At 37.0% G+C, this 24,944-nt stretch overlaps 1 protein-coding gene across 3 annotated transcripts; it reads right to left on the reverse strand.

Moving 5' to 3' along the window:
• Positions 1-392: 392 nt before the first annotated feature.
• LOC140769645 (protein MOR1-like) lies at positions 393-24,432 on the reverse strand. Of its 3 annotated transcripts, none has more exons than XM_073110438.1 (54): positions 24,043-24,432; positions 23,788-23,893; positions 23,578-23,701; positions 20,738-20,817; positions 20,455-20,632; positions 20,315-20,379; positions 19,046-19,128; positions 18,841-18,926; positions 18,579-18,692; positions 18,178-18,297; positions 17,808-17,910; positions 16,339-16,475; positions 16,171-16,236; positions 15,941-16,058; positions 15,805-15,845; positions 13,404-13,475; positions 13,200-13,304; positions 12,881-12,986; positions 12,589-12,701; positions 12,419-12,506; positions 11,980-12,080; positions 10,951-11,058; positions 10,744-10,849; positions 10,588-10,667; positions 10,352-10,501; positions 10,176-10,251; positions 9,939-10,063; positions 9,730-9,840; positions 9,499-9,648; positions 9,340-9,414; positions 9,151-9,232; positions 8,939-9,066; positions 8,750-8,851; positions 8,604-8,678; positions 7,143-7,238; positions 6,904-7,005; positions 6,699-6,800; positions 6,248-6,430; positions 6,058-6,169; positions 5,880-5,956; positions 5,595-5,674; positions 4,851-4,916; positions 4,591-4,717; positions 3,881-4,003; positions 3,726-3,803; positions 3,474-3,632; positions 3,236-3,394; positions 3,066-3,163; positions 2,809-2,965; positions 2,618-2,734; positions 2,362-2,457; positions 1,443-1,514; positions 1,082-1,355; positions 393-998 (listed from the first exon to the last, which is right to left on the reverse strand). In XM_073110438.1, exons 1-54 carry the CDS (start codon positions 24,203-24,205, stop codon positions 745-747), a joined length of 6,069 nt encoding a protein of 2,022 aa, XP_072966539.1. In that variant the 5' UTR covers positions 24,206-24,432; the 3' UTR covers positions 393-744. The 3 variants fall into 3 exon arrangements, with proteins under 3 accessions (XP_072966539.1, XP_072966537.1, XP_072966538.1); XM_073110436.1 differs by having other exon boundaries at positions 4,591-4,723; XM_073110437.1 differs by having other exon boundaries at positions 4,591-4,720; positions 24,043-24,430.
• Positions 24,433-24,944: the final 512 nt, after the last annotated feature.

Below are 24,944 nucleotides of genomic sequence, written 5' to 3' on the forward strand. Positions count from 1 at the left end.
CGGTATTGGCACATGATGTCTACTTGTAAACTCTATATGCTTCAATTTTCCAGCCGTTACCTAGTCGCTAGGGTGAACGTATTCACAATAGCAGAATCAAGCATAATAAATAACTAATTGTAATATAAATTCCAAAGCAACAAAAGAAAGAGGAAAGCTACTTTCCGAACCCTGCATATGGGAAGGACATATCTACAAGGTTATAGCGGGAAATTGTCATTCGAAGCCTGCATATGGGAAGGATATATCTACAAGGTATAACGGGAAATTATCGTTCGTCACATATACAATTAAGTATCGTGCACTGACGGAGTTTGATTTTCTTTTTTCATTTGGAGAAGCAAAACCCGATAGCTAATGAGATTTCCGTTGTTAGCACAACTCGTAAGATGTTACACATGAATTGTAAATTCGATAACAATTTTAAGAATTCGTCTCTGTAATGATATGATACAGGAGGGGAAAAAAGAAGCAAATATGGACAAGAATATATTAAAAGGCCAGTATGTTAAAACATGCCCCAGGACGGGATATTGAAAAACGAGCATCTGGAATTATCTTACCAGACTTCTATAAGCTCAGTTGCATCTCAAAGCTGTGAAGAAACTTGCATCGGATGCAACTTTACCAAATCCCCGACTTCTCTCGTTCATGGAAACACCTACATATCTGCGAGGGAATGACCACGCCTTTCTCGATTTCCAAGAATTACAAGCGCTGGAAAAAATACGCCATGTAATTACACTACAGTGGTTCGATTGACCCACTTTTAAGTCTCTCCATCCGGGCTTGCAGTCCAGATAAAGCCCTCTCATCCATAGGAAGAACATTTGTCTGCGATTGGGGCTCCCCGTCCATGTTGTCCATACCATGAAGCAAATTGCTGTTGCTGTCTGCCAAAGGCCGGACTGCACCATCCATATGGCCTACAGAAGCTGCAGCTTGGATGCTTTTCATCCGCTCTCTGATGGCATCCAGCGTGCCCGCCATTGCTGGAGCTGCTCACCGTCAAAAACAAACAAACTTATATAAGGAAAATTGTGGAAGCAGGGGCATGCAAATAGGTGGAGAGGAAAGAGACCTGCAGCTGGATATCTCTCGTTTCGGTCATCACTGAAATGCATCCTGAAGTCTGATGAATCAACTTGGGCTCTGAAGGGGGCTGCAGTACCATTAACTTCTTCTTCAGTATAAGATACTACCATATTGGCATTTGTGTTTTCAGGTTTTCCATTTAGTTTTGTGTGTACAGGAGACAAGGGTGCAAATTTCGGAGATGGAATAGTTGCCAAGGGAGGTGGGGTGGATATTGGAAGGCTAGAAGGTGTTCTTCCAGCTGCTGCATTCTTTTCCATCTGCACATGTCAAATGTAACAACTACTCTTAGCATAAGAATTTTCCACTCTGCCAGAGACTACTGAGGCACAAAAGACATTACAAACCTGTGCGAGCCCATCTCTAATGTATGTTCTAAAAGCTTCACTAGCATTTTGGAGCTGAGAGAATATATCAACCTGCAGACAAATAGAAAATACCAGACATAAACATACAAAAAATAAGAATTATGTAGAAACAATTGACTACTAAACAATGAACCCCAAAGTACCCTAGACAATAAAGGTGCCCCTGCCAAAGTCTAGCAGATTATTGGATTGCTTAGCCATTCAGTGTTGAACAGTTGAGAACCAGAATTGCTCTATGTAAAACAATGATACCCCATCATAACTAGCAGTGTGCTCATATTTGGTTAACATACAGATACTGATACTAAATATATACCGAGTATGGCACACACAAGATAGTTTTCGTATATATGATATTGGAACAATACACACAACATCCATATCTTGCAGCAATAGAAACAGTATTACAGCAATGGGTATACAAGTCTCATATACCATTATAATTCTTGGATAATTTGTTCAAGGATTTTATGGAGTGAACAATGAAGTAATTAAAGGCATAGACGGAAGTTCCATCAATGTTCTCAGTAAAGGGAAAAGAGGCTGTTAGATATGACATTGTTACCGTATCCATTGACAAGATTGACAATTGTCGTAACAGTTTAGTTTTATAAATCAGAAAGACGCCACAATCAGATTGGAGTCACATTTGTTTTGACGATAGCTGCTTCAATTCACAGATGTGCCTGTTTTTAGTTAGTCTTCACAAACCGAACTACTAGTTCCTCACAAAACATTAAGGCACAAAAAGCCATATCTTAATGTTATACTTCCAGGTTTATTGTTGTAACTCACTGTATTCCCATTTTCTAAAATTTGCCAACATTGCATATAAATATTCTGTTCTAACTGTATCCTGTTTCTGTTTTGACACTTCTTAGACTGCCATGTTCATTACCTTTGGATATAGCTGAGTGATCTTGTAGAGTTCATAAAGCCCAATGGTGCATGTCTGTTTGTCACCAATTTTCTTGAATACTGCAGCAAGCTCTTGCTGTTTCATGTTACCCAAAAGAAAGGTTCCAAGCAAAGTCAACAATTGCAAGTAAAACAGAATAAAAATATACAATTAATAGGTAGGAATTACAGTACCTGATAACAACGAAAAAGTAAAGAAAGAACTAAATGCAAGTAGAGGGAAGGGGGTTCAGCACCTTCAGTTGAGCATCTGCAGAATGAGTTGTTACAGTTGGATTGTTTGAAGCAGTATCACCCCAGTGTGCTTGACCCATGGGACCAGATGGTGTCAACATTCTGGCAGCAGCCAGTGTCTGAAGAAATTGCCAATCAGTATAACCACCTTCAGAGAAAGATAAAGCAAATCACCACAAAAACAAATGTTCACCTGAAGGTTTAGGTCAATGTATGCGAGAATGATAGGTTGAGGTTCTGTATCTATAGGAACCATGGAGAGATGACCCTTAATTGCTGTCCCACGAAGCTTAACAAGTTCATGCAGAACTGTTTTTACCATTCGTAATGGCTTGTCATCAGCTCCAGCTCTACATGGTTCCATGAAAGATCAGATAAGAAATAAAACCAAGGAACAAACAATAGAATTTCAAGAACGAGAAAGTATAAGTAGAAAAACAAAAAAGATACCTTCTCCGTATCTCTTCCATCCCTAGTTCTTGCAAATAGACATGAATCCTTTGAAGAATACGATCAAGATCAACTTCAAATATTGTACTCTGCAGTACCTGAAGAATTGCAGACGACATTAGGAAAAGCATCACATCCTGGCAATACATAGAGTAGCAACAAATACGCACCTTAGTCAGCTTTATTAGGCATTTAACCACTAGATCTGAAAACTTTTGATTCCTGGTAGCAAAGGACTCGCTAGGCACAGGAGCTGGCCACCTTGAAGGGTCCAAAGGCTTCAATAATTTAATTAGCACAACAAAAGATGATGTCCGTTCTGCATTGTCCTATTCAAGTAGGCACAAATGGGATAGATTAACTATCAGAAACACAGAAGGGAATGAGTTGTAACAATTGTACACCAACCAGAATTTTAAGCATCAAAACATTTAGTGCTTTCAGTAGCTGGCTGCCATCATCCATCAAAGGAACCCTTTCATCTAAAAGCCAAAGTAGTAATTCAGTGATGAGGTTGTCTAGGGTAGTCTCCTTCACAGCATGAGCAAGTTTTTTTATCTGGAAGGTCTGCAGAGTATCCAGTTGTAAAATATCTATCTACAGTTCAACAATATATAAAAGACATGCTTTCAGTGAGAAATATTAGGGAGAAACACTCACCTGCATAAGTGTGTTCAGAACATACTTGCAAGACCTTGAAGAAGCCCCAGAAAGACTAAAACTAAATGTCTTGGGAACCTGCAATTTTCGCCATAAAGAAAATGAGCAGAAAGTTGTGAAATGAGTTATATTACTGAGAAGGGGGAATCAGTTACCATAATTGCTAGGCATGAAACCAATTTATCTGCTTCCTTAACAAGATCTTCAATTAGACTGCTTTCAGGTTCCCCTGTGGCCTGTGTCAGCTCATGGCAGATAACTTTCATGCCTTCGACAGACTACACCAGATGAAAATTTATGTAAGACAAGTACTGTAAAAGAAACCTTTGCAAAAAAAAAAAGGGTTGGGCTAGACCAAATGACTCGGCCAACAATCAGACTTTTGCTTATTAAATCATTTGAGAACCAGTAGATGACTTTCAAACAGAACATTGAAGCCATATCATCAAATCTCACCGCCAAGAGAGGAAGAAAGAAGAGGTGCAACCCTTTTAATTTTACCAATTAATCAGGGAAAACCACATACAGAAATGCAACAGTGACAAATAGGTCTTGCCTCAGTTCTTTGTCATGTTATGACTGCCTAGTCAAAAACACTCATGTTTACTTCCCGGTTAATAACAGTATCTATCTCTAGAGTTTCAACATACCTTCCCTTTCCTATGCCTAAATATAAAAATGACTTCTTGAATGAAGTTTGAGAAACCACTTCACTATCTCAACAAATAATAGAACAAAAGGAGAGCACAAGCATGCAAGGAGTGAAACCACATGCATATTTCCATTTCAGATAGCATAATAGCCAGTATGGCTTCATAACTTCATAAAGAAAGACATTCACAGTTAAAGCTGGCACAAACAGAACCTTCTCTGGTGAACCAGATGCAATGATATCGAGAGCTTCATGCCAGTCTGTGGGACCATTTGTTGCATCCAGCTGCCGGGCTATCATGTGCCTTTCCAAATGACTGCCAGCATAGCCTATGTTCTCCCTGCTGCTAAATAACTTTTATGTTAACCACAAAATTGTGAAGCGGAAAGAAACATGATATTTATAGGAACACATCATGTTCCTAAAATTCTCAACTTGTAAGACATTGAAACAACAAAAATTCCTATAAATACCTTGTCATCATTGGAACCAACACGGAACGTGAAAGAACATCTCCGCTCTGCTCAGCAGCATCTGACCTGTAATTCACAACGAAATAATTTATTAGTACGTTAATAATAAAGAACATGACACAAAAATGATGGATCTCATAATATAAAAATTCATGAAAGAATCCATCTCAAAAGATGCTAACACATTTAAAAAAAACAAGAATAGACATGATGCCAAGTGCTAACTGTAAATTTATAGCCCATCCAGAAAATCTCTTGAAAGTATGTTACCTATCTATCTCATGTGTCAAATAAAAATTAATGGTCATAATTTTTCAGAAAAAACATATTGTTAATACATAAAAAGAAAGTAAATTAGAACTCATAATTTGAATTGAGTATGACATATTTTGATGAAATGAGATCTTCTAGCTTCTAGTAATTTCATAAATCTTTTATAGGGAAAAAGTTCATCCCATAAACATAGTGGGCATAAATGGCATTTTCAACATAAAATCATCCTCAGACTCTACCAGAAATACCTTATGCTGCTCTGCTAGTAACTATTTGCATATAAAGACAATAACACCGCAAGTACAGGCATACTCTTTTCAGAGGACAGATTTCAAAACAATGAAAGTCACCAAATTAACAAAAGGTGGGACAAAAAGTATTACCCATCCTCCTTAACTGATTGTCTAATTTGTTATGTTCAAGTGAAGAATACACAAACATGCAAGCAAAAGGTGGGACGAAAATTATTACCCATTCTCCCTAACTGATCGTCTTAAAGCTGCTCTAGCATCACCCGGCCGTCCTTCCCTTCTCTTGTCCATTTCCCGAGCCTGCAAGAAGGAACAGCACGGTAGTTAGAAATCATTTAGTAATTTCTCTGATATGTGCATCTGAAATTCTGAATAACCAAAGCTCCATTATAAGCATGGACTTCAGAACTAGCTTCTCCTATCCCCGCCAATCCAACAAACTACAATGACACTACAAACAACAAAAGTTGCTAATTTCTGGAATTTCACAATAGTGAATACTGACCTTCCACTTAAACCTATCATCAAGCATACTCCTTTGTGCATCCGACAGCTTTCCAACATACTTCCATACATCCTCGCCTGTGTAAGAAAATGATCAAGAATAAACACATGCCATTCCACAGATGTTGAACAACTGCGAAAAAACTTATGGATAAACTCATCAAAAAAGAAAACCATACCAAGATTCTTATAAGCAGTAGCAAGCATATTGAGAGCAGCTTTCCTAATTTCACCATCCCGTTCTGATACCAACCCAGCAACAAGCTGCAAAGATTTCAACTGTCCACTAATCTGCAACAGAGAAAACAGATGAGCACAACTTACAGATAAACAAGTAGACCACAAGACTAACAGCATTAGTTAGTGCACCTCAGCTCCATAATGATCAATGATATATCCAACAAAATCAACACATTCGATTCTAGTACGGTTGTTCTTTGAGCGCAAGCCTTCCAAAACGTAAGGAAGAAGCTTTGAGGCAGGATAGACACCAACAATTTGCTTCATCAGCTCGCGCATTTTTTCTCTCAGTTTTTCAATGTTATGACCAGACTATACATTCCAATAATATAGTAAAGTTAGCAAATGAAATATCTCGTCATCTGGAATTAAGCAACAAACCAGTGCTTAGCAGGAAAAAAAAAAGAAATTAAATTGTTAGATTTAAGAAACTGAATCAACTGACTATTGAATACATACTATTATTTAGTTCATGCATGAAAGAAAGAAAACTGAAAATTACTAATTTTTTAATTACATTAAGAAAAAAATCAGACAGGAATCAATTAGGTGTTGGATACCAAGTAAGTAATTGAAATACCTTCTCTACAAAGCATGGAAGGAAAATTGTTGCTTCAGCTTCAGTCAAAGTGTAACTCTGATCTTTCAGAACATCAAACAGTTCAGGAAGAAACTCAAGCACCTATCCAAAAATATATAAATGATCAGTTACTGTGATGCCAAATAGTAAGTGGAAACATACAAGAGAAGGGATCGGCATGCAAAACAAGAAGAATAGTAGTTACCTTCAACAAGCATGTTGTATTAGATTCACACAACCGCAAGACAAACCACCTTAATAGTATGTCAAGAAGGTCAATCACTTCCTTTGTGCTGGACAGAAGAGCCTAAGTAACCAAAGGACATTTCTTACATTACCAGCCATTACAGATATTGTATGTACATCAACTCAAGTTTCTCTAGATGGACATAAACATACATATTTTCAAACATATAACAGTAGTCAAGAAATAAATAGCAGTACCTTCTGTAACAGCTCAAGCCCATCTACTTGCTTCTTGAAGTCTGTGCTGAGAAGTCGCCTGCTAAGGTCTTCTCTCAAATGCTTCATAAAATCAGACTGCAATAGTGGTTTTTGAAGTTGCATGATATTAGATGCTTCAAAATTAGATTTTGATAAACATAATAAGAATTAAAGTTGTCTCTAAGTTAGAAATATTATCAGCCTCCTATGAATACAAGTGCATGTAAACAAAATCTTTGTTAGCATACTAGTCTTTAAACACCATCCAGTATTGATTTCATCAAATTAACCATCTGACAACATCATAATCTTCTTGGCTACACTCTTGTTCTTGGGTACTTGAAAGATATCTGACAGACACAAAATTCTACCTTAATATATAGAAAAGTAGCCAGTTATACAAATATAATAGAGCCAGTAGAAGACACGACACAAGATGGATGTAAGAGGGAAAAATTATAGATTGAACAATAAAGAAGCACTGATATTTACTATTGTAAAAATTAGACCAGGTTGAGGATTTGTGTTGCCCGGCTGCCATGGTATGATACAAGAGGGAGGGGAAAGAGTGACAGTAAGGGCATCAATTGCAAGGAAAGGAAGAGGTGGAACTGGAAGAAGATGGGAGTCACATAAATTCTTGGTGAGGCTGACCAACCTAGACCAAAAATGGGGTTTTGGGTTAAATACGTTGAAATTAAGTTAAACGGGTTTTTAGTTTAAGTAGGATCATACCCAAAAACAACCCGGCTTTGGTAATATTCTACCCCCTTCTCTACCCCTGCAATGAAAGCTCTAGAAATGGCCCCTTACTACAGAGGTCTTAAAGGTATAATCCAAGTTTTTATAAAACTTGGTGCCAAAAAAAAATTGTAATATGCAGCATGAATTCTATGCAACACAGGGTATATTAAAATTTTAAAATGAATAGCATATCCACATAACCCTATCGTTTGAAAAATAGATGATCACAAATTTCCTATTCAAAGAAACTACACTATCAGGAGCAGTAAGATGGAATTTGACTCTCCAAAGTCAAGTATGGTATGAAGCAATTGGCACTTATAGTGGATTATCTAATACTTCTATGAAAATTCTACTGATGTATAAGAAGCATTATAATGAGTAGTTGCCAAATATGAAAGACGGATGGTAGAAAAATGAAATTGCCCTATGCAGGAAAGATCTTCAGCCAAACAGGAATTTAGAGGATAAATCTTGATTATTTAGTGGCTCCCAATGGTAGTGCCCACTGTGCCTGTAAAGGCACCGTCATAGCACTTCAGAGAAGCACAAAGAAAATGACAACAGTTTAAGGTAAAGCAAGTTAAATTCACAGGTAAAAGGGATATGCAAATTATGACTGATAAAGAGAAGCAGCACGCATGTTCACCCATTAAAGCAATGATCCAAAAGCTTGTATAATATATTTGTTTCAGATATATTCTCCAAAATACATACTTCCAGTTCCTGGATCTGCTCAGGTCGTAACTCCTCAAACTTGAATTTACGCGGAACAAGTCTCTGTCTCTCATCCTAATTAATAAAATGGAAGCATAAGAACATATAACAGTAAAGATGGAAAATTGTAGTTGAAAATAGATGACCTTGTTTGAGTCTTTGATGTTGAATAAATCCTGTGACTGAACAGCAAGGTCTTGAACAGAAACAATAGCATCAAGTTTTGAAGCTCTTGTTGGGACTCCTTTCTATCCAAAAAAGAAAGCAAATAAATATAAGAATGATGCAAACTTATTCTAGAAAAGTTATATCAATAAGTCAAAAAGAACACAAACCGATGATACAGCTTTGATGCCATGTCTAGTTCCACGATCACCTATACTACTTAAACCAGGTTTTACATTCTTCATGCCAGATTTAGATGGCAGTCCCGAAGTTATCATCTTTGATGCATCTGAAGCTTCTGGTAGGTTGCCAAAGAAAAGATGAGTACTATAGAAAACACAATGAAAAAGGAGGTGCAAAAGAAGCAATCTGAATATCGCACCTTCAGGCATGCCGGACAATTTCAATCGCTCGACTATGAGAGTCAGAGCAGGTCCCCTCAAATCTTTCAAATTCTTGGTCACCTAAGTGTACATTAAAAGATAGATGTAAACAACTAATACATGCCACCAATGCCATAAGAAATCAGGATGTTTGTCGGGGGAGAGAGAGATTGAATATAAACACGTACAGCATCTTGGCCACAAATCCTCAATATTTCACCAAGACAAGATTCAGCAGCTTTTCGAACTTCCGCCGATTTATCCTAGAGAAAGAAACATGAAGAAATCATGTGAAGGATTTATCCACCAAAAAAAGGCAACTAATGCGTCAGTCAGATGATTAATACCGTAAGAGAAGATACAGCTGGCTTCAGTAGTTGCAGAGCTTCAGGCAAGTCATTTATCTTTAGAAGATGCTTAGACAACCAATCAAAAAGATCTTTTCGCCCTTCACCACCAAGCTTTGGATCAGTGAGAGCAACCGTAATGTACGGAATCTGGAAAAACACAGGAAAATGAAAGGTTAGAAAGATGAAAACCAAAATCCATTTTGAAATAATATTTTTATTGGCACATACCATTTTATCGAGTTGGGCCGAAGCAACCCATGCATCTAAAGTGTTCAAAGTGCATTCTCTCATGTGCTTCTTATTGTCACTGAGGCATTTGAGTACATCTGCCAAAATGCCCTTTATAAAGTATGGTGTCAGCAATTATGCCATCGCCGCTTCAATAAAAATTACAAAGGAATTCAGAATGTAATAGTAAGTCGATGTCATCTTATAACCTTGCTTGACTTCTCAACAGGAGGACCCATGGCAGATGCAAGACCACCGATGGTAGTCAAGGTTGCCATCACTAAGTTTTTATTGCTGTCATACAGACGACCTCTTAGAGCTGCAAATAGCTCGCCTGATAATTTGTAAATTGAGGAAACAGGAAACATAGGTTCAGATTGATGTGCATTAGCTCCAAAAATAATTTTGCACACCAAGAAAAATGTGGTGTGGTGAAAAAAACTAACCGGTGCCAGCAGGTTGGATGCGTTTATGGGCTTCCTCCAGTATTTTATTAACTGAGTCTATGGATTCCAAGCGAACCTACCATATGCATAACCACACAAGACTTGCATAATACAGGAAAGACAGGACTAAGGATAATTGTGATAATTGACAAAGATATCAAACTTATTTCTTATACCTTCCAATCTGGGCTGCTCAAATTTTTCAAAAGAGTAGGTGTTATGTTTGCACTGATATCTTCCCTTGGTAGACCATCAAATCCTGCTGCCGATACGGAGGATACAGATTCAGATGTTCTCACTGTCTTTTTAGGGGCTGCAGCAGTTCCCTGTCGATTAACAAGCTACATATGTTAGACATAATGAGTCAAAAGGATCATAAAATAAATTCACGTCTGAGGAGCAGAAGTTTTACTTCAAATGGGTTTTTCTCACACTCCGCATCAAGAGCACTAAGCAAAGCAGGTTTAACATCACTTAAGAACCCTTTGATGTCTGCAGGAAGGTTTAACTTTAAGAAACTCTACAAATCAGAAGTACCCACTGTTGAGAAAAAAACGAAGAAAGCTACCTGGACCAACAAATTTATGCAGGATTCCAATAAGTTTAATGGTTGAGTTTCTTGTTGCAGCAGTACTCGATTGCAATCCAACTTCTTTGCAGAAATCAATCAGGTCCTGCAATGAAGTAACACTACCTTTTAGTTTTAAAATGGAAAAAATGAACACTGAACAAGGAAAAGAGAAATAGCAACACACAAGTGGATAGATTATAACACCTTTAGCTTTACATGCGAAATGCCAAAATCTTCCACAGCAGAGACCATCCATAGAAGACCTTCGCTGAGAACTTTAGGATTCTTATGCTCCTTCATGATTTTGTAGAGCTACAACATCGTAAGTACAACTTGTTAGTGCTGTCTGATACTAATAAGGATGCACACAGACATGCACAGATATATGCAGAGAGAGAGAGAGAGAGATTTAAACAGAACAAATCGAAGATTGGAGGTCAGTTAATAACAAATCTCCCAGAAATAAAAAATAAAAACTATAAAGAGCCTTCACAAGCTCTTGTAGTTTCATGCCAGATTATTTGAACATTCTGCATGGTCTAATTCTTCCAAAACTTGGAACTTTACATATAAAAAGATCTATATTTGGAATCATTTACTTGCCACAATAAATTCTGTCTATGGATTTGATGTTGCAGTTAAAGCAGTATCTGTTCGGTGTGAAATGTTTTACTTGTTCAGTTGCAGAATCTATGGGAGAATACAATGTTATGTATTGATGCTGTTTGCTGGTCTTGCTACAATCATATTTCATAGTTCATAACTTCATACTATCATATTTCAAATTACCCTGACAATTATCTTGTCTGTTGTGGTGTAGCTCCTAAATCAGGAGACCGACTTTTAATGATTGGAATAAGGAACTTCTTTGATGCTACTTTTAGTGTTCCATGCAAGGATGAGCAAGTATGCAGTTGACACTGCTGCAAACATAATTATCCACTCCTTTGTTACATCCTATAAATCTTTGTTACCACTTGCAATAGCTTGTTTTCTCCAAAATTTTTTAAGAATTCTGCATACACGCTGTCCATATAAATTAATCATTGATCACAATCCAGCCATACTTGTTTGTGATGGGCTTATAACAGTTTATAAGGTTATTTCACCAAAAATTTGACATTTTGCAAGCTAAGGTTTGTGCATTTGACATAAACATTACCTCAATAGAACAAGATTACATGGAAATTAGACAACAAAATGAAAGGCAAATGAAGGAAAGGATCAGCTCACTCTGTCAAAAATAAAACCGGGGCCAACTGCTTCAGAGAAAGCAGTAAGGCATTTCATTGCATGGGCACGTGTTTTAATATCAGCGACCCTCTCGCTAATACCTGAAAAATGTAGTATGGCTCAAGAATGCCTCATAACATCCCATTTGCATATACAGTTCACGGTTGTGAAAATACAAAAGTAAAACAAAATAGTATCACTATTATAAAATGAAATCAAAAAGATGTAGGAAAGGAGCTATGTACAGTCTCATTTTAATGAAACAAATGTAGAATCACTTCCAGAAAACATAAGCATAAAAATTTCAACTACATAATAACTACTGAAGCACATCCGCGTTTTGCAGATTAACTTATATCAAAAAAAAATTACACAAATCCATATCAAGATAAAAGAACTACAACAAAAAAGTAAAAAGTAAAAATAGATCAAGGCATACCAAGAAGACAAAGTACAACACATCGTTTTGGAAACCGTTTCACATTGGATGCTATGTAAGTGATGACTTCGATGACCTGTTGTTGGACCTGTTTCATTGAAAATTGAATGACAATGCATGCCAAAGTAAAGCAATTAGCATTTAGTAACTACAGCGATGATGCAATTTACCTGGACATTTTTCTCTGTCCATCCAGGAACAGCACATAATAAATGAATCAAGAGCTCAGCAGACTGATCAAGATTAGTGATATTAGCAACCTCTTCTTTCAGCAAGCCAATAGCTGTAAAAAGAAATAAACTAATTAGTTTCTTATCCAACTATGCAGGGGATACCTGCTTTATCCTGGAAAGCTCGATATGTAAGTTATTGTAAATAGGAGAAGAGATCCGCGATATAAGCCAAGGTATTAGACTCCGTATCAACAAAAACTAACAGATTTGATAAAGAATAATAAGAAACCTTCGAGACGCTCTTTCCAAACACCACTCTTTAGCTGAGAAATTGTATCAGTCTTAATAACAGAACTTAAACGTTCTTCAATTTCTTCCAGACTCATGTCTCTTGGCTGCAAGAACATTCAAGAAAATGAAGATGAGATACTAACACATTCTAATATAGCGAACTATAAACCGAGAAACATGACAACTAACAGATTATTGTTCCACTTATGAAATATCCATTGATTAGCTTTCAGTAGTATCTTATTTACCAAAAACAAAAGCAACTTTCATTAGTTTTAAAATTGTCCGATTTTATGTGTTCCCTATAAGCACATCACCTCAACATCTTCAACCTCAACTGATCCCATGGCCTTAGTTTGTCCACCACCATCAGCCTTTTTCACTACAGTAGGTTTTGCAGATCCACTTTTCTTGCTATGTGACTGCATGATGATAATTTTATGTCAATGAAATAGCAGAATGCAAAAACTATAGATGTTCCTATCTGAGAAATGTCCATCATAAACAATAATGATACCAACCATTGGCTGGACAGGCTTCCTTCCGCTAAGCATGCTTGCTGCTGATCTTCTCACCAATGAGGTATCATTAGCCTTCATAGGAATTAAGGAGCATTCTCACTTTCCATTGAAGGCAATATATACAGTAAACATAATTTTTCCAGTATCTAATGTAAATAATGATCAGAAGAAAGAGCAGACAAGATCTGGTATTGCATTATATCAATCAAAGATTCAAAAGGTATGCCAATTTACAATAAATAAATAAAAACCATCGAAAACTAAGATGTTGCATAAATGCATTTCACCTCAAGATAATACGCACTTTCCAAGCCTTTGGAATAATAATCTAACTCAAAAGGGGAAAAAATTGTTAATACAACAACAATCAAGCCTCTAGTTCAAACAATTTCGGATCAGCTATGTCAATCATTTTTTTTCCACTCATCTATTCAACTGCAAGGTTGTTTGAATCAAGTTCTATCAAGTCTCCTCTTACTACTTCATCTAATCTCAGTACAGGTTTCCTCTCCCTCTTAAGGATCATTCTGTTGAGAATTACATGCAAGGGTTAAATTCCACATTGGAGAAGGAGGAAAAAGTAGAAGGGTTTATATATTGGGTCCTCCCCTAATAGCTTAAGAGCTCAAACTTTAGGTTTTAAGGTTTGTGTCAAGTCCTCTTTACATGGACTATGACTCCCATGTTTCTCCAACAATTAGTATCGGAGTCAATAATTCGATAACCCTAGAGTCTAGACTACTCGTAAGCAGTTTGGTGCGGCCATTCTAGTGGGCTTTGGTGGACCTAAAAGCTCTTATGGTAGAGTCATAGTAATATAGGTTAGTCGTTGTGTGATGCAATTAGTGGAGCTAAGGCTTGGGATTGGGCTCGGACACACGAGATTGACATGCAAGCTCGATTACACGCGATGGAGCAAAAGCCACATGTTAGGACAAAAGTGCATGAAGTTGACGCATGGGTTTAGAAGAGTGGAATTCGTGATGACTCATGAAGAGTGTAAGTGCATCGAAAAGCCAAACTCTCTAATGATACAACCTGATAGAAAATTTGACTAAAAAAATTAGTTAAGATTAGCAGATTTGAACTTGAGCATGAGTAGTTGATATGGGCTCACATGTGAAGAGAGGGAGTTTTTTTTTAAACTGAAGAAGAGGGGTAGTGTTGAGTATCACATGTGAGGGTTTTGCCTCACATTGGAGGAAAGGGGGGAAAAAGCATGAAAGGGTTTATGAATTCCCAAGTCAAGTCTTCAACTAATAGCTTAAGCTTTTGGGCTAAATTAGGTCACAAAGTATATGTCAAGCCCTCTTTTGCTTGGACCATGACTCTCCTAGCTCAACACATTATGCCAGGATAAATAGCTCGTCTCAAGGAAATCTAGTAATACATACTATAAAATGATAAACACAATTCTACAAGTGAAAACTGGTGTATTAACTTAATGAATATTAATTCCTTCTCCAATACACTACTATACCTGATGATCAAATTATGAAAATATCACTTATTGAAACCATAACAGGACGCAGCAATAAATTTGACACTATTTGTATGCCATGGAGATAATTGCAGGTCTGATACCAAAGGCCTTAAAAGCTAAAGCCATGTCTCTACACCTTTCAAATCTAGAGAAATATCCAGAAGTTAATCCAAGGTTCCATTTGCATAACTTGGTAATCAATTAGGCATCTTTTGACCAGCCAACTGGTTTGTAGGTGCAAGGGCAAAGGTTACTCTAGTTTAAATTCACAGTGGTAAGAAAATTGGCATTACTACTAAAAGATTGTTAACTTGCCAACTAATCATAAGATCTATCAAATCTTCCAGTGGATTTCATTTTGGAGTTTATGATGTTGACCAAACAAAGTTGCTAACAATAATTTCAATATCAATATACCACTCATCAACAACTATATAACATCAAAAGATTCAAAACTTACTCTTGAAGAAAATATCATCAAAACTTTCACATGATAAGCGATAATCATTAAATATTTTCTATTCAAAATTTAAATGAATCAAAACATAATATAGAATCATGAGTAGAGACTAACAATGTGCAAGTTTAAAGTAGCTGCTTCTTTATGGATTAAAAGAACAATCTAAGAAAAACTCAATACCATTTTATTCAAATTCAAGAAGTCACATTGCTTTATTAGTTCCAACTAAATATCCAAATAGCCATTTTAAAAATTATTGCAACTATGTTTCAGATAATGATAATTAGGTTCTTTCTTCTTCTATTGACCTTCCAAGTATAAATTACTTTTTCAAAAAGAATAATTTACTATAACAACCAACCATGTACTAGGCCTTCTTAGAGTGAAATTTCTGGATTAAAAAGGGTGGTTATAAAACCTTAAATACAGCATCTTTGAAAATAATAAGCTATGTTTACCTCATGGCCAGAGATACTTGAGCTTGAACTTGAAATAGGAGCTGAAGAAAAGAGAACAGAAAGGACAGCAACTCTAAGTCTTTAGAGAGAAACATTTAAAAAACTAACATATATTCGTTGAAGTCAAAGTTGGAACCTGCTGTTGAACTAGAAACTGCAGTACTGCCAGAAAGCCCAATCATTTCTGAGAGCTTCTTTTTCCTCACCTCATCAAGCTTCTCTAGAGATCTTTCCAAGGGCTTCATACCAACCATCTAGAAAACCAAAGACAACGAGGCAATATATTCTGGCTTTTCTTCTAACTAAAAATCTTTCTAATATAGTGTGAACTGGTCTAAGGATAGGAAATTATTAAAATGCACCTACCTTAGCTATAGCAGCCAAAGCAGCAAAGGCTGCATCTCGCACTTCTGGGGTACCATCATTCAAGCACTACATAGAGATTGTATTACAATAGAATATGTTCAGATACAGTATTCTGTAGGGGAAAATGTACAAGAAACTAAGAAACAAATGCCGTCATTGTTTGCTGACCTCCATACAGATAGGAACATACTCCTTATGCAACTTAAGAATGGTTGCTTTATTACTTGTCTCAATACAAAATGTTACCCAATTCAATGTTAGTGACCGCACAAGCGGAACCTTATTTTTCACAGCCACACGAACCTCTGCAGTAATAAGCAACTAATTACTTTACAAGAATTTAGCATGGAAAAGATTGATCCATTACACAAGCATACTTTATTGAAAATGCAACTTGCATCTTTAGATATAAAATATCTGGAGCTGAAAATGATCAATTATTTACTTCTCTCAATTAAAATTACTTTACATATTTTACGTAAAGAATGATGTTGGGAAAAGGTAAAGAAAATCCATCTTCCTCTCCCAGACATGATAAATGCACTTAACCTCTCCAATTTAGCATTTGGTACCAATCAAGTTACTTTCCTTAAATCCTGATTAACATATGACGTAAGCATGGATGCCAACCCTTCAGATTAGGAAGCTAATTAGGAGCTTCCTGATTAGGTTAAATCAAATTCACGTTGGTCTCAATTTAGTAAATTTAAGCCTGATTTAAGTCAAGCTTGACTGAATCATGCTTAAGGGTGGTACCCAGTACGAACTTTATGGTTTTATACATATTTAATGTATTTAAAGCTTACAAAGACTGATCAAGCTTGTCTCAATCGAGGATTGCCATGCCTGTGGCACGGCATACACTTGCCAATCGTGTGGTCGCAACCCCATACAAGAGGAGAAAAGGAGAGAGAGAGAGAAAAGGATAAAGAGAAAGGGAGAGGGAGTTTCCACCACCGACAATCAGTTTGTCATCGCTGCCCTCCTCTCTCTCATCTTTTAGTTTAATTAGATCCCCAAAGCAAATCTTTTATTCTCGACCCATTAAGAGCTTTTAAACCCCTCTAATTGTATTCAACCTTGGTTAGGGCACACAAGAGAGAACAAGAGGAGGGCGGCTACAACAGTGAGGAGAGAAGAGGGCGACGAATTCACAGTGACCCTCTCCACCATTACTCACTACCTCCAGTCAATTCTCTGTGACGGATTGATGCTAAGAGCTGAGATAGCGGTGTTGCGCTACATCACTCATGCCACATGTCGGTACTGTGCTTGCATGGCAACCTTTGGTCTCAATTAAGTTTAAAGGCTTTAAGCCAATCTGATTCAAGCCTAAATGAAGCCTAGTTTGGGCCAAGCTCAAGAGACATGATTATTTTGACAGCCTCAAGTCTAAGTGTGCATATGCATGTGCAGTTTTTAGAATAGTTGCCCATATTATTTACATATATATTCATATCCAAGCCTTTCCACAGCTGAAACTTATAGTAGATAATGGCCAATGGATATATGAAAAAGTGGTACTTCTACAGTTCTACATGCAACATAAGTAACAAGAAGTAGAACATAAGAAAAGATCAGTAGTAAATAGTAACTGCTACCTAAATATAGCAACTGCTACCTAGACAAACACTGACCTTCAATGACATCCACAAGCGCCACGCAGCCAGATTTATGCATCATTTGAAGGGTATTCATAAGAGCTTCTGCTGAAACTTGTTTCTTCTCCTTTAATTTTTCCTATTTACAGAAAACGGAAAACATAAAGTATAAGTCATTTCAATTAATACAACATGCAGTACTTAAAATAAAGATCTAAAATAAATTCAATCGAGAAAAAAAAATGTATATACTTACTACAACCTATGCTAGTAATCCTAGGATGCACAATATGGAACTCCACATCAACCATTACAGGATATATGCAGCATATGATGAATAACAACAAAACAAAAGGAACTGAAGTAATGAAGGGCAAGGATACATAGAAGCATCTAAGTCACTTACAAGTAGTACAGGCAAGAGAAATCGTGAACTTCCAGCAAAATGATTTCTCAAACCTCTAGCTAAATTTCCTATTGCTTGGATAGCCTCTACTGAGACAGCTAGATTCACATCTGTAACAAGCTGCAACCAGAACAAATGAAAGCAGAGATAATCACCCATCACATCACCAAAACAAAGACAATCATCACAAAAATTTAAACTACAGGAAAGGTAATCTATCATTAATAGATGATGGAGAATCAGTCGCAGAAAACTTAGCAAAAGAGTTGTTTCATTATTGCATTATAGTATACCAGACAATTTTATTTTAATTAGATACCCTCCAGATGATATGCATTCTAGTAATTAGGCAAACAATATAAAAAATAAGAACTAAGAAGTATCGTATAAATGAGTAATACCTTCTTAAGGGTCCGACAGACTTCAGCAAAATCACCAACAGCAATTCTCTTTGTGGAAGCAAGCTTAGTCAGCTCTGCAACAGCATCCCTCCTTTCAGACCATTTAGCAGCTTTCTGATATCACAAAATATCATTTCCATTGGGGGGGTTGATACTAACAAACAGCTTTTACAGTTCTTTAAAACTAGAACAAGCATAGCAGTCATTAAGGAACTTAAGGAAAGCATGGTAAAGACTTAAAATGAAGAATCAAATCACTAACCACTCCATCCCAAAATCCAGACTTCTCCAAGGGAGTCAATATGTCTACAGGATCAACCAGGTCATATTCATCTATCTCCTGGCAAGCTGTAAAAAGAAGTGCATCAGCATTTGCATCATGTCAATAGTGGGGAAAAAAAAACATTTCAGATGGATAGTGAAATTAAAAAAAGTTCAGAAAAAGGTTTTATCGGATGACTTCCTACCATCAGCCACAGATTCTTCAGAAACCCCAACACCCACAGCTTCAGGAACAATGTCTTGCTCTGGCTCCTTGTCTTGCTCAGATCTGGAAAAAAATTTGCCAGAATGTTGTTGTATGATGTTACACTAAACTTCTTCACATTGTCTTACAGATAATTCAGCCTATAATAATTCACCAACAACTTCACTAATTCATCTCAACACACTGAACTCAGCAAAGCAACATTTCCATGAGTTGTTCTCTAATTGCACAACATTTTGATCTAGAAAGCATGGCAAGTATTACAAGTTTATCACCGTTTTATTAGATGTAATTTTCACATGGGGAGTATACAGTTATAAGTCAATGTGCTAGAGTAAGTTCACCACTTAACCATCTTAGTGTAATTCTACATATGATGTGCCCATCAATCTCCTTTTCTTGTTGAAGAATTGACCCCATCTTGGAGTAATCTAACTACAAACTATATGGTTTAGAAGAACAAAATGTTCGGCTCAACCAAAAATGCAATCAATTGTTTTAAAGTGTTTAAACTGGACTTAAACCAACTTTGAGTTTATAGGTGATTAAATTAGGCATATGTTGATAGCTCTTAAAATAGGGGAAAGAAAGGCACTTATGTCTTATACATATTTTAACCATAATTATGTATAAGGATATATAGCCCCAATAGTCCAGACTACAGAGGCCACGCATGTTGTTGCTGTTTTACAGATCAGGACATGGATCTATTATATTGTTCTCTAATTTGAGATCATTACTAGAGTGTACACAAATGAATGTCCAAGAGTATTTTTTTCTCCCCAAACTATTTTGGTTGTTCATCTATCACACAAGTTCCATAACTTACTGAGTTAAAATAGTCATTCTTGAGGAAATACCACAAATGGAATAAAATTTCTTAATCAAAGAAAAGGTTCAATTATGACAAACTATGATAACTTACTTACACATTTCTGGTTTCAAAAATAAATAAATGTGCAACAGATTTCCTACAAGTATAAGTTGTAAAAACTGCACTGAATTTTCCTAGATAGATCTAGTGTAGATAAATCTTATACAACAAAACCTTTGTTATCTAAAATCACTTAAAGTGCACATTTGTAAATAGAATATTGTTTTTTAATATCATTCCAAGTATTTTTACCACTGGGCAAAGAAATATATTGTTATTTGAGCTTACAACGTAATTCAGTTTGCGGTACATGTTTCAACAGAAACTAGTATTTTGAAAACAAAAACAGTTTTAAATTTCAATTAAAACATTTACCTTATTTTGCGAGTTGGCTTAGCAGTACCTGTCACATTGGCCAGTTCTGCCTCCAACTCTTTTTTCTTCAAAGAAACAAGGAACAGCTTCAGATCGAAAGTATGAAAGGTAAATTTATGACACTAAAGAGCTATACTTACCATTGTATCTCGCATTTTCTCAAACAAAATTGATTTTACCGGCTCTTTCCCAATCCAGCGACAAAGCTCAAGAGTCAATCCTTTAGATGATGCACGGACATTCTGGTCTTGGTGATCAAAAAGCTCGGGAAGCATTTTAAGAATTTTCTTTGGGGGCACAACCTTTGCTCCAAATTCACTGGATAAAAGAAACACATCAAAAAAACAACAAACTTTATGCATTTGTTGTAGTGCAAATGGAAAGAAAAAAGAACACCAAATAGGAAGAGGGTTAAGCACGTACCTAAGAGCTTGAAACATGACATCAATAGCTGGCACAACTGCTTTTGCAACTTTATTTTTTATAGCCTTCTCCATGGCTTCCTGATATCGCAGTCCAAGCATATTATTTTGTAAGAAAAGTATCCAGGATAGCATAGTCATTCACTAGGTATCAATCCGTTGTAATATAAAAGTAAAAACTCAAAAGGTAATAACAAGTCATGAGATTATATTAATTATTAAGTCAATTGACTGCAGTACCTTTCATACTCATCAAGGTTGAGGAAATTTGGTTAGAGAAGTAAGCAAGCCTAGAAATGAGAGAACTGTAGACAATTATCAAGAAAATGCCACTAATTATGTTCCTAAAGATTTAAGATCGGTTTCCTATTTGGCTATTAAGTCTATACACGGAGATGATCAGGCACATGAATCAGTCCTATGATTTCCAAACTTCATGCCAATGATCTCAATAGAGTGAATCAAGACATCAGCCCTGATCATGTGTTTGAAACTTAATTGTATGTATATATACTCCACAGGTATTGAATAAGTATATGAAAATCTAAATTTTATGAGTATCATAGTTTTAATCATTCTCAATTCTTGCCAACCTACCATATCCAAAGTGATGTTTGGAAATTCAACAAGGTTTTAAAAAGGAAGGCAAGGTACAAGTTAGTATGCCGCCCATGCCATGTCACAACTCACAGTTGAAAGTGGGAGAGAGAGAGAGATTTGCCCTTCGGAACATAGCCAGTATTGTAGGAAAGACATTCCAAAAGGGGGTTTGGTTATGGTATTCAAGTGAATCATCTAACCCAATTCTTGGTCACCAATTTCTAGCCAAAAAAATCCCTCCACACACCGCCTAAGAAGGGGAACGATAGTAGCATCTTCGACGACAACTTGCTGCATAGTTGACTCTCTCTCTCTCTCTCTTACCCCATACATATGTATGTATATGTATATATATATATATAGCTTAATACAGTATAAACTTGTGTTGGACAGCATGTACCATTCACACCACTAAAATCATCATTGCACATTAAATAATTGCATGACTATCTTTTTAGTTAGTGGTCAAACATTACAGCACATACATGATAAATTTTTGTTTCCATTTTAGTTCTGATTATAATAGAAGCATCCAAACAATGCTTACTTCTGCAGTCATACTTAAAGGCATATATTGTTTGACTTGGAGTATAAATATCTCAATCTAGAATCTCTCTCTAGCGGCCAGGAAAAAAGATGTTGCTCCGTAGCTTCAAAGATTCTGCAATATGTTCACATTAACAACACTACGTAATAAGTAGGTCAGCTAACAGCAACTCTGCTCTCCATTGAATAAATTCTCCTAATATTGAGAAAAATAGCAATGATCTCATGCACAATAAATCCATGACAGCTATTGATTATTTCAGTATTTCCTAACAAGTACTAGTTAAGCACATCATATTTAGCCCTGCAATAACTTTGACATCTTGAGAAATTCCCTATAAAGGCTTCGAAAGTTGGTTGCGGCAACTATGCCATTATGATATGTCTTGGCATTGTTTCACGCATTTATACTAAGAATGAAAATAAGTGATGACTTCAACTAGAATTAGTTGTTACCAAAGCTATAGTTCTTATAAACAGAATGCATTTAGACATCACCTGTACAATGCTTATGCTTCATGTTTTCCTTTGGTCATCAGTTGTTTTATCTGTGTTAGGTTTTGTCAGGAAAAGAATATTTGCCATCACTGCTGTTATTTCAGTAAACCCAAAAATAAAGATAAACATGTCGATTGCACTCAAGGGAGGCGAATGGGGATATCAAGGAAAGAAACCCATGGGAAGAGATTTAATAGACCTAGCCAAATGATAGCAAGTCTGTTTCTTTTTAGCTACCAATAGTTTGTAAATTATCTAGCAGTATGTTATAAAAGTAAAAGTTAACAAGTTAAAATAAATGTGTTACAAACCAAAGTTTTGAGTGCCATAGTAAAAGAAAATTGATCACAAACATTTTTGGACTAGTTGATGTATTGCATAATTCTTTAGCATGAATTTCTACTACTTATCTTTATTCACTATTTAAGCCATCTAACCCACTAGAAACACATCTGCAGACCATCTGGAGGTTAACCAGTCTACTTTCTGACATGTACATACCAATACAACTTAGAACTCCCACCCCAAACTTCTGTGATAAACTGAAAAGCCAACATATATATGATACAGTATATATTATCACACATTCATACTCATGACAGAAAACACAACCTTTATCAGTATTGTGAACTTGTTTTACGAACTCATCTAGCATTATTTTCTGTCTCATCTGTCCTACTTTTAATTACCTAAGTTACAATTATGTTTTACTTTTGATTTGTTTTAATCTAAAACACATTTGCAGCAAAAGAGTTACATGGGTTATGCAATGAGAGAAGAGTGTGATATAGAGATATAAAAAATCTTCAAAAGTTTTTAAGTTTTAATTAATTCCCTTACAGGAACTTAGGTAGTCCAGAATCAAAAAAAAAAAAAAAACTTCCTGATTAATCTTGAATAATGAAAGCAGAACCTAAGAAACAAAATAGTTGATGTCAAACTAACCATTTGTGCTACATTTACCAAAAATCATACTAAGTTGTGAACAGATGCAATAAACATAGTGATATACAATGAGTCAATGACCTAATATGGGTATCCAATACAAGATGAAATACAGCTAAAAAGTCGTTACTACAGCGCTTACACATGTATGGAAATGCCAATTATAGTCTCTCTTAAGTTCTTTTTTTTTCGAGAATCCACTCTTGAGAATTAGGAAATAAGAAAATGATACTCTTCATTTTCTGCCCTTACCAGGAATACTTCTGAGGCTTCCAACTCCACCCACAAAAGAAATGCCATCTGAGATTTCTCTACAGTCTTGGGCCGCCCAGTGAGGCACTTTGCAACGATTGCATCACATACCTCCTTAGCGTACCTACATTTACAACCAACCACATGATGAGAAATGTGAAACTAAATCAAAACCAAAAATAGCCAAATGACAAAAGAATTCCACAACACCTTCCGGCATCCGCATCAGCGGCTCGCAAAAACGCGATTAGGGCATCAAGTGCCTTCTCCTGCACCGGCGCATTCGAATCCGCCACTGTCTTCCTCAACAACGGCCCTAATGCAATAACCAAACACCTTGAGATCTAACACACCAGAAATCACTTAATAATCAACGGAAACCGAACGGATCGCAGATCGAGGCGATCTCGAGATCCCATCCGCCTAGGAGACGATCAGATCGGAGGGAAGTGGTAGAAATTTTACCGAACTCTTTGAGACGAGGGTCCTTGGGATCTGTGATCGAGTCGCAGAGAGCGGCGAGATCAATGTTGGCGTCGTTCCGGACCTTCCAGTTCTTGTGAAGGAGCCTCTCCTCCCACGGAAGCTTCTTCGCCTCCTTTAGAAGCTTCTCGTCCTCCGTCGACATGGCCACCGACGACGCCTTCCTCTCTCTCTAGCTCTACCTCGCTCCCCCACCAGAGCTGGAAGGAAATGCTCTTCGAGGAGCGGATCGGGCCGCCTAGGGTTTGAATTAATTATCTTTTCTTTTTCCTCCTTTTTTTTTCTTTTTTTTTTCGGGGATCTCCTCTTGGCCAAAGAATTAGGGGAAGGAAAAAGAAACGAGGGGGAAGAGGGAGAGAGAGAGAGAGGCGAAAGCGGAGATTTGTGTGGGTGTCCGCACGTGAGAGACGGTGGTTTGGAGGTCGCGAAGGGGAAAGAAGGGGAGGTCTCGCACGTGCGAGCATGCGAGAGGGATGCCAGGGTTAATGACGTCCAAGGCAGTGTCGGTTCTCTCGACCGTCTGCACGGCACAATGTACGAAAGTAGTACATCAGAGGGTGCTTGTTAGACTTCCGTCGGATGGATGGAGCTCTATATGCAGTCGGGAATGCAGACGACCGGATCTGAAGAATTTGAAATGCGGAAGTGTAACGTTTGCGCTTTGGTACGAAATGAGTAGCGGGGTGGGGGGTGGGGGGGAGGGGGGGAGGGGTTCGGGTTGGGCCAGTGGGCTGGCTTGAGGCACGAGAGTTGCACGTGATGCGGACCGGGGGTGGGGGGGGTGGTGGGGATGGTGGGACTTATCTTTCAATTTTTGTACTAAAAGGCTTTAATTAAGAAAGATCGGTTGATGTTACGCACTGTTTGTCACGGAAGAAGCCTTG

The sequence above is a fragment of the Typha angustifolia genome, chromosome 11 (genome assembly GCF_048772165.1).
Source record: "Typha angustifolia cultivar Huaian chromosome 11, ASM4877216v1, whole genome shotgun sequence".
In the NCBI taxonomy this organism is placed as follows: Eukaryota; Viridiplantae; Streptophyta; class Magnoliopsida; order Poales; family Typhaceae; genus Typha; species Typha angustifolia.